The sequence below is a fragment of the Scyliorhinus torazame genome, chromosome 20 (genome assembly GCF_047496885.1).
Source record: "Scyliorhinus torazame isolate Kashiwa2021f chromosome 20, sScyTor2.1, whole genome shotgun sequence".
NCBI classification, from domain to species: domain Eukaryota; kingdom Metazoa; phylum Chordata; class Chondrichthyes; order Carcharhiniformes; family Scyliorhinidae; genus Scyliorhinus; species Scyliorhinus torazame.
This window is the reverse complement of record NC_092726.1, coordinates 27,539,780-27,553,787: the sequence shown is the minus strand read 5'-3', so window position 1 is coordinate 27,553,787 and position 14,008 is coordinate 27,539,780. Positions and strand designations below refer to the sequence as shown.

The window sequence follows — 14,008 nt, the reverse complement described above, 5'->3', positions numbered from 1 at the left end:
GGGGGGCCGTGTGCAAGGGGGTGTGAGTGTGAGAGGGATAATAGTGTGCGAGGGGGTGAGAGTGTGCAACGGGGTGAGTGTGCGAGGGATGTGAGTGTGCGAGGGGGTGAGAGTGTGCAATGGGGGTGAGTGTTCGAGGGCTGTGAGTGTGCAATGGGGGTGAGTGTGCGAGGGCTGTGAGTGTGTGAGAGTGTGCAATGGGGGTGAGTGTGCGAGGGATGTGAGTGTGCAAGGGGGTCAGAGTGTGCAATGGGGGTGAGTGGGTTTGTGCGAGGGGGTGATAGTGTGAGGGTGGGTGAGTGTGCGAGGGTGGGTGAGTGTGTGAGGGGTGAGTGTGTGAGGGGTAAGAGTGTGCGAGGGGTGAGAGTGTGCGAGGGCTGTGAGTGTGCGAGGGCTGGGAGTGTGCGACGGGATGAGTGCGAGGGGGTGAGAGTGTGCAATGGGGGCGAGTGTGCGAGGGCTGTGAGTGCGAGGGTGGGTGAGTGTGCGAGGGGGGTGAGTGTGCGGATGGGTGAGTGTGTGAGAGGGGTGAATGAGTGTATGTGAGGGGGGTGAATGTGTGAGGGGGTGAGTGTGTGAGGGCGGTGAGTGTGGGGGGGCATGTGCAAGGGGGTGTGAGTGTGAGAGGGGTGAGAGTGTGCGAGGGGGTGAGAGTGTGCAATGGGGATGAGTGTGCGAGGGCTGTGAGTGTGCGAGGGGGTGAATGTGTGCAATGGGGGTGAGTGTGCGAGGGCTGTGAGTGTGCAATGGGGTGAGTGTGCAAGGGCTGTGAGTGTGTGAGGGGTGAGAGTGAGCAATGGGGGTGAGTGTGCGAGGGCTGTGAGTGTGCAAGGGGTGAGAGTGTGCAATGGGGGTGAGTGTGCAAGGGCTGAGTGTGCAAGGGGGTGAGAGTGTGCAATGGGGGTGAGTGTGCGAGGGCTGTGAGTGTGCGAGGGGGTGGGAGTGTGCAACGGGGGTGAGTGTGCGAGGGCTGTGAGTGTGCGAGGGGGTGCGAGTGTGCAATGGGGGTAAGTGTGCGAGGGCTGTGAGTGTGCGAGGGGGTGAGAGTGTGCAATGGGGGTGCGTGTGCGAGGGCTGTGAGTGTGCGAGTGGGTGTGAGAGTGCAATGGGGGTGAGTGTGCGAGGGCTGTGAGTGTGCGAGGGGGTGCGAGTGTGCAATGGGGGTGAGTGTGCGAGGGCTGTGAGTGTGCGAGGGGGTGAGAGTTTGCAATGGGGGTGAGTGTGCGAGGGGGTGCGAGTGTGCAATGGGGGTGAGTGTGCGAGGGCTGTGAGTGTGCGAGGGGGTGAGAGTGTGCAAGGGGTGAGAGTGTGCGAGGGGGTGCAAGTGTGCAATGGGGGTGAGTGTGCGAGGGCTGTGAGTGTGCGAGGGGGTGCGAGTGTGCAATTGGGGTGAGTGTGCGAGGGCTGTGAGTGTGCGAGGGGGTGCGAGTGTGCAATGGGGGTGAGTGTGCGAGGGCTGTGAGTGTACAGACCCACTGTACCAGCAACACTTTTTTATTTGAACCAAAGGCAGCAGCAGTCGTCCCGTTAGAAATAAGAAACAGAGCAGACCCGAGAGAATATTTTAATTATAGTGAATATACACAAATAATAGAAACGGCTTCTATAAATGTGCATTTGTATGTTTGTACTCTTTGCGTGAAAACAGTTTTTTGTGGTTCGACTCTTCGGCGCAATAACCCGGTTTCTTGGGGTTCCTTCGGTACACTACGGAAGTCAAAAGGATTCGGTGGTTGGAAATGTTTGGATGCCCTGCTCTACAGCGTAGAGATGGTGTTTGTTTTCCCTCGAATCGTCGTGACGATTCAGAGGGGGGGGCATGATGTGCGCTGGTTCCAATTGAGATGCTGGGAAAGTTAGAAATAATGTTTTGAGAAATAAAATGTTGTATCTGAGCAGCCCTTCCTCTCGCAGAAAGGTGAGGTCCCAGCTGGAGAATTGTGGCCAGCTCGGGCCACCGCACTTTAAGGAGGAAGTGAGGGGCCTCGAGGGGCTGTGGATCGAAATGTTCCGGAATCAAGGTGAGGTAGGTCTCCTCGGAGTGAAGGAGGTCGAGGGGAGATTTGATCGAGGCGTACAAGAGGGTGACAGGTTTAGGTCAGGTGGACAAAGAGAAGCTGTTCCCATTGGTTATTGGTGCAGGGCCTGGGGGGGGCACAGGTTTAAGCTTTTGGATGAGGGATACATGGGGGAATATGAGGAAGAAATATGTTTAGGGAGAAAGCAGGAATGATCTAGAACTCTCTCTGAGGGCGGAGGAAGCAAGACGATAAATAATTTCTTTTTTAACATAAATTTCGAGTACCCAATTATTTTCTTTCCCAATTGTGGGGCAATTTAGCGCGGCCAATCCACCTACCCTGCACATCTTTGGGTTGTGGGGGCGAGACCCTCGCAGACACAGCAGTAGGAATTCTGGGGGGGGGGGTAATTTGGCGGGAGGCAAAAATATGTTTCTCAATGGTGGGACAGACTTCGGAATTTCGTTCTCCCGACTTTCGAAGCTTGTTGGCAACCAGGCGAACTTCCCAATGAACAATGTCAGAAACCGTGGGCTGGATTCTCCGTTTTCGGGACCGTGTCCCTACGCCGTCGTGAAAACTGTGGTCTTTTGCTCCAGGGAAACGGGTGTCAGTCGGCCACAGATTCACCGCCTTGCTGGGGGGCAGCTGTCGTGGAGTTCGCAGCTCCGGCTGCCGAAACGTACCGCAGCACTTCCGGGTCAGAGGTCACGCAAGCGGCCTCCATGGCGGAGGTGCTCCATGGCGGACTCAACCCACGGACGTGGACCGCCGAAATAGTGCCCCGATCGGCCGCTCCCCCGACTGTGGTTGCCCCGTACTGAGTCCGCAGCCACCTCGCGGGTATCACGGACGGTGGGATCATGAGCGGTCCACGCCGTCGGCAATTCGGCCGGTCAGGCACGGAGAATAGCGGGGGCTGCAGGCCATGGTCTGAGGTGGTGAATACTCGGTGCGGCGTACTCCCCGGGTACGCCGCCTTCCGAGGGGGTGGAGAATCGCCGAACCGGCGCCGAACGCGATTTCAGCGTCCGGGTGCGGAGAACACAGCCCCTTGTTTCCTGCATGAGCAATTCAAGCGTTGCCCACGAGAGGGCCACCTTGCCGGAATTCGGCTTTCCCACAAAGTGAATTCCCCGACAGTGGAAATTTCGAACGTCCGGTTTCCCGGAGCGGTGTCCACCCCGGTAAGCTTCGCTGTTCCAGGGCTGCTTCACTCCCGTTGACTGCTGATTGGGAACGCTGTGCTGAGGGTGAACACGGGAGAAAGGCTAAGTGGAGAGGTTGGGTGGACGAAGGGTCGTCCAGGGAAGGGGGTGGGGGGTGTCGGTGTCGACAGTGGGGTCCTGAACTCGGCCTACTGGTGGAGATGTAGCTGAGTTATCAGGAGGGGGCAGGGTGCACTTGGGGTCAGGGTGCACTTGGGGTGAGGGTGCACATGCGGGTCAGGGTGCACATGGGGGTCAGGTGCACATGGGGGCAGGGTGCACTTGGGGTGAGGGTGCACATGCGGGTCAGGGTGCACATGGGGGTCAGGTGCACATGGGGGCAGGGTGCACTTGGGGGCAGGGTGCACGTGGGGGTCAGGGTGCACATGGGGGCAGGGTGCACTTGGGGTCAGGGTGCACATGGGGGCAGGGTGCACATGGGGGCAAGGTGCACATGGGGGCAGGGTGCACATGGGGGCAGGGTGCACATGGGGGCAGGGTGCACATGGGGGCAGGGTGCACATGGGGGCAGGGTGCACATGGGGGCAGGGTCCACATGGGGGCAGGGTGCACTTGGGGTTAGGGTGCACATGGGGGCAGGGTGCACTTGGGGTCAGGGTGCACATGGGGGCAGGGTGCACATGGGGGCAGGGTGCACATGGGGGCAGGGTGCACATGGGGGCAGGGTGCACATGGGGTCAGTAATGGATGTTGATTCTGAGGGGAAGGAAGGCATGTGGAGGTGGATCATAACAGGGTCCACGGTAAAGGGGGTGAGGTTCAAAGGTGGCAGAGCAGAATGGCCATATTGGGTGGATCAGGGGTGATGGAGGAAGCTGGTGGCTGATGAGGGGAGGGGGTAGAAGATTGTGGACCTTCCAGACCTTGACCATGAACTTGGTCAACAAATGTCCATTGAAGTGGGAGGAAAGTGTTTACAGGTGGTTGGAGTTCAAGGTCAGAACGACTGACTAAAGGGACATCCTCGTAATTATGACCAACTGGATGTTGGCTTTGAGGTGGCAGGAAATCTGTAAAGACCCGCTCACTAAATTTGCCACTTCGATCCGTTCATAGATCCACTGAGGTGGCGATGGCTGCAGGCAACCTTGCCTTGGTACAGGCCCGCTTCCAGGTGAGGAGGGCCCATCGCAGCTGAGCACTAGACCAGGGCGAAAGGCAATGCTCCCCTTGCATCTCCTGGGATGAGGTGGCTCAAATCTGCTCGCTTCTCCAGCACGAGCTGTGCCCGCAATGACTCTGAAGGAGCAGTGTGGATCTCCTGACTTGCACTTGTGTTGTTTGAATATGGCACCAGGACCTTAGAGTCATAGATGTTTACAGCACGGAAAACAGGCCCTTCGGCCCAGCTTGTCCATGCTGCCCAGTTTCTATCACTAAGCTAGTCCCACTCGCCCATATCCCTCTATACCCGCCCTGCCCATGTAACTGTCTAACTGCTTTATAAAGGACAAAATTGTACCCGCCTCTGCCACTGCCTCTGGCTGCTCGTTCTGGCTGCTCGTTCCAGATGCCCACCACCCTCTGTGTGAAGAAACTTGCCCTCTGGTCTCTTTTGTGTCTCTCCCCTCTCACCTTTAACCTATGCCCTCTAGTTCTAGACTCCTCTACCTTTGGGAAAAGATAGAACATTACAGCGCAGTACAGGCCCTTCGGCCCTCGATGTTGCGCCGACCTGTGAAACCAATCTAAAGCCCATCTACACTATTCCCTTATCGTCCATATGTCTATCCAATGACCATTTGAATGCCCTTAGTGTTGGCGAGTCCATTACTGTTGCAGGCAGGGCATGCCATGCCCTTACTACTCTCTCAGTAAAGAACCTGCCTCTGACATCTGTCCTATATCTATCTCCCCTCAATTTAAAGCTATGTCCCCTCGTGCTAGACATCACCATCCGAGGAAAAAGGCTCTCACTGTCCACTGTATCCAAATGTCGACTACCTTACCTATGCCCCTCATTATTTCATAGACCTCTATAAGATCACCCCTCAGCCTCCTACGCTCCAGGGAAACAAGTCCCAGCCTACCCCAGCCTCTCCTTAAACTCAGACAATCAAGTCCTGGTAGCATCCTCGTGAATCTCTTCTGCACTCTTTCTAGTTTAACAATATCCTTCCTATAACAGGGTGACCAGAACTGAACACAGTATTCCATGTGTGGTCTTACCAATGTCTTGTACCACTTCAACAAGACGTCCCAACTCCTGTATTCAATATTCTGACCAATAAAACCTAGCACGCTGAATGCCTTCTTCACTACCCTGTCCACCTGCGACTCCACCTTCAAGGAGCTCCGAACCTGTACCCCTAGATCTCTGTTCTGTAACTCTCCCCAACTCCCTACCGTTAACTGAGTAGGTCCTGCCCTCGATTTGATCTACCAAAATGCAGCACCTCACATTTAGCCAACACCAAGGTAATAGTGAGACAGACGACTGCTTTCCTGCCTACCACAATATGCACCGCGCACCTCGTGGAGGCGGAATTAACAAGCTGAACAGCGGGAGGTGGTCTGTGTTGAGCTGTCTCGCGTCCCCATGATAAAAGGCTAATTGAGCGAGGTATTAAATAGGATTGAAAGACATGGCAACGAAACGCATCAATCCCAAATAAGTATGTTAGTAAAAGTTTATTAAACAAGAAAATCATAGTTAACTGTCAGAATGCATCATTGCACCACACATCAGCAACAGGGGCAGAAAAAAATAAAGACTTGAACCCAAACAGTGGCTTACCACATCACAGATATACCTCTCAGACTTTCACCAGCAATACATTTCTTCCAAATTGACTGTTACAGGGGGAAATGTTTCAGCTGAATATTTCCACTCTCAGACTCTGAACATAACGCAACAACAAAGGGGTTGAACTGTTTCACTTCGATTGCTAGAGGGCAGCACGGTCTCTGCAATAACACACACAATGGAAAAAAAACGAGGAAGCTTCCATCTTATATTGCTCCATTCCCAATTGTCTTCTGAAGGTTTCAAAATCAGAAATGACTAAATTTAAACTGTTAGTGCATGGGATAAATCTGATTAAAAAGCAAAATTCACATTCGATATCCTAACCTCAAGACATCATCCAGAAGGGAAAAGGACATCCAGTACTCAATCGGAGCTGCAGGGTTCACAATATAAAAGTTGTGCTGTATTAATAATCACAAACTATAAGCGCAGGAAATTAACAAAAATATGCACGCCTGCAGTCCGACACAACTACATGTGCCGATGCTGAATTCAATTTTTAAGCAAAATACTGCGGCAATGGATTTTTTTTGTTGTTTAAATTGAAGAAGTATTGAGCCAGAGATATTTGCAATGTGGCTTTAGACCCAGCCGTGCTTCTCACAGTAATCGACAGTCTGTAAGAAAGGACAAACAAAATACCAAAATGAGAGCTCTCCGCATTGAAAATACATGACCGGTTCTGGCAGGACACCATTTTCTGATAGTATCTGAAACGAAACCTAGTTCCTGAAGTTTGACACCACTTAATCGCAGCTTCCTCATTTCGGGTTTCATCTCCGCTTTTCACTCTGTGGCTACTTTTACAGCCTTCCACAAAACCTGACATTCGATTATCGCTGCTGCCTAATTTTGAATTTCACCTCCTTTTGGGGCCTTTCACAAAACCTCCAGGTGCAAAATAAGTACACAGCTGAGAATAGAATCATAGAATAGCTACCGTGCAGAAGGAGGCCATTCAGCCCATCAAGTCTGCACCGGCCCTCTGAAAGAGCATCCGACTTAGGTCCTCTCCTCTCGGGCTGGTTTAGCACACTGGGCTAAATCGCTGGCTTTGAAAGCAGACCAAGGCAGGCCAGCAGCACGGTTCAATTCCCGTACCGGCCTCCCCGAACAGGCTCCGGAATGTGGCGACGAGGGGCTTTTCACAGGAACTTCATTTGAAGCCTACTTGTGACAACAATTCATTTTCATGGCCCTATCCCCATAATCTGTAGCCCCATCTAACCGCTAGACACGAGGGGCTATTTATCATGGGCCAAGCCGCCGAATCTGCACATCTGTGAGGAGTAACCGGAGCACCCACGCAGACACGGGGAGAAGGTGCAAACTCCACACAGTTACTCAAGATCAGAATCGAACTCGGTTCCCTGGCACGTTGAGACTGCAGGGCTAACCAGAATCGAACCCGGGTCCCTGGCGCAGTGAGGCTGCAGTGCTAACCAATGTGCCACTGCGCCGCCCCCCCCCCCCCTCCCCCTTACATGGGTACAACTTTTATTAGCTGCCAGCCGCTTTCTTGTCTGAGTGCAGGCTCAGTGTCACTTGATGAAGAGTCATCCAGACTCGAAAACTAATCACTACCTTAACTAAGTGAGGGATCAGGCAGGCATCACCAAAGTTCCAGTCTGCTTTGTAAAGTCTGTTCACCAACATCAGATGAAAGAGAAATCTAGCGATACTGTCTGAGGATTTAGCAAGTGTGCATTGTCTGGATGAACATTCCCTGTGCTAACTGGAGCGAAGAGTGTTAGAGGTGAAAATATTCACACGAAGGCCTGAGTAGAAGTAAAAAAGCAGTTTGTTATGTCAGAATTCTGGGAGGAAAGGCCTGAGACTCCACAGCCTTTGACAGCACCTTTTCCCACTTGAGCTAAGGCTCACACGGATTAATATACAGATTCAAGGGGCGGAATTAGTTGTATTCTCATTCACATACAATCAATCAACTATATTCGCGTCACACTTCATTACATGCAGTCAATCAATTTTCCTAGCATCCCAGTTATCACATATATGGTTAAAGTGGGTGTTGTCTTACCCGCCCCTAACTTCATACAGAAGTCATTCAAAACTAACATAATGATTTCCTGTCTGCAACTGGGGTCCTTGATCTTATCAAGGACACAAAGCATTTCTTGTACTGGGAAGCTATTATCAGCAGCTGTTGAAATACTCCCTAGGTTCTCGTGAGGTAGTTTTCACAGTTTGTAACTTATTGTGAAAGGAAAGTGGCTAGTTCGGCCATTTTGTGTCTTTAGTATTGCTGAAATAGTTAACCATTTTGTGTCCTTTCTGATATTAACAAGCATTGTGTATACACTATCTATTTCTACAAATTGCCTCTTCTAAACAGGCATCTAAGCCCATGAGTACCTTTTGTCTCATCAGGACTATTCAAAAGTAATATAGGAGCACAAATGTAGTTACAGGGCCACCTATAATTTATATCATAGCCCAGTATCACAAAATGCCCTCCAACAAAGAGTATGTGTGAAAGTTCTTTCAGTACGAGGTCAGGAATCAGTCATGATCACAATATCAAGGGAGCGTAAGGTCCGGGCCTACTCAATTTTGTGGAACCAAAATAAGAAGGCAGTGCGAAAGTCAAATAGTAATTAAAAAAACACAAGCTTTAAATAAGTTTGGAATATCAGAATGATCTGTTTAGATATCTTACCCCACTACCACCATTGCACAGAGGGTCGAGGTTATGCTTACCTTACACTTGACGGCAGTTTCTCGGGTCGAGCACCAGTACGATGGTCCCCAGAGGCACTCATCGAGTCCAAGCAACTGGGCCTCCTCTTTTCTGACACAGAAATCCAGTTCCTGAGTAAATGCATAAGGATGATACGGGTTGAGGCTGATTCCTGACTATACAGCTCTGAGAGACCGGCAAAGGGGACACTTTGATGTTTTTACAAGATAGGGGAAGGGGGTCCTCATGAATCTTCCTATCTGTACAGCTCGAAGGATGTTAGTTCTTTTCTGATACCCCGACTACACGTAAGCAGGAACCAGGGGCGCGATTCTCCGACCCCCCACTGGGTCGGAGAATCGGCGGGGGCCGGCGTGAATCCTGCCCCCGCCGTGTCGCGAATTCTCTGCCACCGGATATTCGGCGGGGGCGGGAATCGTGCCACGCCGGTCGGCGGGAATCCCCCGGCAATTCTCCGGTCCGCGATGGGCCGAAGTCCCGCCGCTGTCAACCCGCGCACTGCGCATGCGCGGGGATGCCGTGAGCGGCCGCTGACGCTCCCGCGCATGCGCCGCCCGGCAAAGTCATTTCCACGCCGGCTGGCAGGGCACCAAAGGCCTTTCCCGCCAGCTGGCGGGGCAGAAATCAGTCCGGCGCGGGCCTAGCCCCTCAAGGTGAGGGCTCGGCCACTCAAGATGCGGAGAATTCCGCACCTTTGGGGCGGCGTGATGCCGGACTGATTCGTGCCGTTTCTGGCGCCGGTAGGCGGACATCGCGCCGATTATGGAGAACCCGCCCCTGGTCAGTCAGCCTCGTATTGTCCATCAGATTTGTCATGGAGAATGCCAGCAGATATTCTATTTTAACAAGGAAATATCTAAACACAGAAGAGTGCAGAACAGAAGGAGGCCTGTTAAATCAGCAGTAGATCTTCACATGAATTATCAAATCATCCTCGCTCTGACGAGCGCAGGTCGGAGAATGAGAATGCTAACCTTCGTACTGATGCACGATCCATGACCACTAAAGCAAGGTTGTAGTCCAACTGAAGGCTTTAATAAGCTAGATGTTTCCCCCAGCAGCTCAGGTACAGAATGAGGGCTGCTGGGGCGGCACGGGTTCTTATACCCCGCCTAGCAGGGCGGAGCTATCATACACTCTAACCAATAGCAAGCATACAGTTTCCACCAATGGTGCTTTAGCCTATCAGGTACCGTAATACCTATAATACCACACGGACAACTTACCCCACAAAGATCTCTTTGCTCCTGGTTCTGAAGAAGATTGTTCAGCTGCGGTTTGTTGGTGTGGATAAAGTCTTCACACTATAAGAACCAGGTTAAATGAAAAAGAAAATCAGCCAATCCCGATCTTGCGGAACTAATGGCTTCAATGCTCTTCACGATCTAAGTGGTTTATACAATGGTGACAAAACAGAAACACAAAGCAAGAGGAAAACTGAAGCAACAACTATTTATTACGCGGGCATTTATTACGGAATGGGTCGGGGCCAAGTTCATTCCGTGAAGAAGGATTTTCTTTAAAACGGGGTTTTGTAGTAGTTGGGGGGGAATAATGAGAGCAAGGCTGTGTGGGGTCAGTTTGGACAGGGCGGATGGTGAAATGTGTGGCTGAGTGGGATGGCTTTGGTGTAGGGAAGGAGATCTTGCCTGGAATATTAATAAAGGTATCCTTTCTGAGGAACTGGCCATTATGAGTATGTTAGAGAGGGTGGCCAGTGATTTGGTAGCTCAGAAAGGAGTTGGTGGAAGAGGTAAAAGCGAATGCCAGTTCCTACCTTATGGCAAAGATAGAAGGCACCTGACTGCCCCAAATCATGGAGCTAGATTGCGCCCAAGAGTTCAGTTTGAAGTTGCTTTCTTCCTGTAAGAGCCACTTTCTGCAGTAATGGTACCATCGATGTCACATCATCACTTTAGCTACGCTCCGAAGCTGTGCAGTAAGTTCAACAACGGAGCTGACCGCCTCTCAGTTAATTTTAAAACACATTTTACCCCTGTGTCGTGAACGTTTCAAGCTCATTGACCCGATCAGCAATATGACCCAATGTGGAGGCTGTGTCTCATGGTTAAACCTGCAGTTTCTCGGAAGAATTAGATTGAACAAGCACCCAGTGCTGACCGAGCTTGAAGGTGATCAACAACCGATATAAATGGACCCACTATGGATCGGAGGTGAATATCTACAATCCAGTACAAGGCCTCAAGCCTGCCGGTAAAATAACAATAATCTTTATTGTCACATGTAGACTGACATTAAGGCTGCATTAAAACTGGGATTATGTTAAATTGGTATTATGTAAAAACGGGATTTATATATATATATCGTACTTATAAAATGTAATAAAATGCCCCCAGGCTTCACGGGAGCGTCTGAAAGCAAAATCTGACGCTGCGCCACAGAGGATAATACTCGGGCAGCTGGCCTAAAGACTGGTCAAAGAAGTAAGTATGAACAGGCATCAAAAAGGAGAAAAAGAGTGGTAGAGGGTTGTGGAGGCAATTCAATAGGAGGGAAGAGATGAAGATGTTTGGGAAGGGCGATTCTATCCTAGAGATGGAGAGGTTTGGGAAGGGCGATTCTATCCTAGAGATGGAGAGGTTTGGGGAGGGCGATTCTATCCTAGAGATGGAGAGGTTTGGGAAGGGCGATTCTATCCTAGAGATGGAGAGGTTTGGGAAGGGCGATTCTATCCTAGAGATGGAGAGGTTTGGGAAGGGCGATTCTATCCTAGAGATGGAGAGGTTTGGGAAGGGCGATTCTATCCTAGAGGTGGAGAGGTTTGGGAAGGGCGATTCTATCCTAGAGATGGAGAGGTTTGGGAAGGGCGATTCTATCCTAGAGATGGAGAGGTTTGGGAAGAGCGATTCTATCCTAGAGATGGAGAGGTTTGGGAAGGGCGATTCTATCCTAGAGATGGAGAGGTTTGGGAAGGGCGATTCTATCCTAGAGATGGAGAGGTTTGGGAAGGGCGATTCTGTCCTAGAGATGGAGAGGTTTGGGAAGGGCGATTCTATCCTAGAGATGGAGAGGTTTGGGAAGGGCGATTCTATCCTAGAGATGGAGAGGTTTGGGAAGGGTGATTCTGTCCTAGAGATGGAGAGGTTTGGGAAGGGCGATTCTATCCTAGAGATGGAGAGGTTTGGGAAGGGCGATTCTATCCTAGAGATGGAGAGGTTTGGGAAGGGCGATTCTATCCTAGAGATGGAGAGGTTTGGGAAGGGCGATTCTATCCTAGAGATGGAGAGGTTTGGGGAGGGCGATTCTATCCTAGAGATGGAGAGGTTTGGGAAGGGTGATTCTATCCTAGAGATGGAGAGGTTTGGGAAGGGCGATTCTATCCTAGAGATGGAGAGGTTTGGGAAGGGCGATTCTATCCTAGAGATGGAGAGGTTTGGGAAGGCGATTCTATCCTAGAGATGGAGAGGTTTGGGAAGGGCGATTCTACCCTAGGGATGGAGAGGTTTGGGGAGGGCGATTCTATCCTAGATATGGAGAGGTTTGGGAAGGGCGATTCTACCCTAGAGATGGAGAGGTTTGGGGAGGGCAATTCTATCCTAGAGATGGAGATGTTTGGGAAGGGTGATTCTATCCTAGAGATGGAGAATTTGGGAAGGGCGATTCTATCCTAGAGATGGAGAGGTTTGGGAAGGGCGATTCTATCCTCGAGATGGAGAGGTTTGGGAAGGGCGATTCTATCCTAGAGATGGAGAGGTTTGGGAAGGGCGATTCTATCCTAGAGATGGAGAGGTTTGGGAAGGGCGATTCTATCCTAGAGATGGAGAGGTTTGGGAAGGGCGATTCTATCCTAGAGATGGAGAGGTTTGGGAAGGGCGATTCTATCCTAGAGATGGAGAGGTTTGGGAAGGGCGATTCTATCCTAGAGATGGAGAGGTTTGGGAAGGGCGATTCTATCCTAGCGATGGAGAGATTTGGGAAGGGCGATTCTATCCTCGAGATGGAGAGGTTTGGGAAGGGCGATTCTATCATAGAGATGGAGAGGTTTGGGGAGGGCGATTCTATCCTAGAGATGGAGAGGTTTGGGAAGGGCGATTCTATCCTAGCGATGGAGAGATTTGGGAAGGGCGATTCTATCCTCGAGATGGAGAGGTTTGGGAAGGGCGATTCTATCCTAGAGATGGAGAGGTTTGGGAAGGGCGATTCTATCCTAGAGATGGAGAGGTTTGGGAAGGGCGATTCTATCCTAGAGATGGAGAGGTTTGGGAAGGGCGATTCTATCCTAGAGATGGAGAGGTTTGGGAAGGGCGATTCTATCCTAGAGATGGAGAGGTTTGGGAAGGGCGATTCTATCCTAGAGATGGAGAGGTTTGGGAAGGGCGATTCTATCCTAGCGATGGAGAGATTTGGGAAGGGCGATTCTATCCTCGAGATGGAGAGGTTTGGGAAGGGCGATTCTATCATAGAGATGGAGAGGTTTGGGGAGGGCGATTCTATCCTAGAGATGGAGAGGTTTGGGAAGGGCGATTCTATCCTAGCGATGGAGAGATTTGGGAAGGGCGATTCTATCCTCGAGATGGAGAGGTTTGGGAAGGGCGATTCTATCCTAGAGATGGAGAGGTTTGGGAAGGGCGATTCTATCCCAGCGATGGAGAGATTTGGGAAGGGCGATTCTATCCTCGAGATGGAGAGGTTTGGGAAGGGCGATTCTATCATAGAGATGGAGAGGTTTGGGGAGGGCGATTCTATCCTAGAGATGGAGAGGTTTGGGAAGGGCGATTCTATCATAGAGATGGAGAGGTTTGGGGACGGCGATTCTATCCTAGAGATGGAGAGGTTTGGGAAGGGCGATTCTATCATAGAGATGGAGAGGTTTGGGAAGGGCGATTCTATCCTAGAGATGGAGAGGTTTGGGAAGGGCGATTCTATCATAGAGATGGAGAGGTTTGGGGAGGGCGATTCTATCCTAGAGATGGAGAGGTTTGGGAAGGGCGATTCTATCATAGAGATGGAGAGGTTTGGGGAGGGCGATTCTATCCTAGAGATGGAGAGGTTTGGGAAGGGCGATTCTATCATAGAGATGGAGAGGTTTGGGGAGGGCGATTCTATCCTAGAGATGGAGAGGTTTGGGAAGGGCGATTCTATCCTAGAGATGGAGAGGTTTGGGGAGGGCGATTCTATCCTAGAGATGGAGAGGTTTGGGGAGGGCGAATCTGCCTAGCCCCGTATTCCTGTGAAAAACAAGCCTGAGATTCTAAACCACAGCTGTGCAAACGTGAATTAAGTTCCTGAATGTTGAACTGTTTTTAGCAGATTTAACTTTAACATA

At 51.0% G+C, this 14,008-nt stretch overlaps 1 protein-coding gene across 1 annotated transcript in view; it reads right to left on the bottom strand.

The window, feature by feature from the left end:
* Window positions 1-6,428: 6,428 nt before the first annotated feature.
* The window catches only part of LOC140397020 (prosaposin-like), a 30,485-nt gene continuing 22,905 nt past the window's right edge, over window positions 6,429-14,008 (bottom strand). The window contains exons 9-11 of the mRNA XM_072486053.1: window positions 9,948-10,025; window positions 8,721-8,831; window positions 6,429-6,616 (exon numbers count right to left, since the gene is read on the bottom strand). Of these exons, the coding sequence (XP_072342154.1) occupies window positions 6,581-6,616; window positions 8,721-8,831; window positions 9,948-10,025 (225 nt within the window). The 3' untranslated portion in view covers window positions 6,429-6,580. The remainder of the gene's footprint in view (window positions 6,617-8,720; window positions 8,832-9,947; window positions 10,026-14,008) is intronic.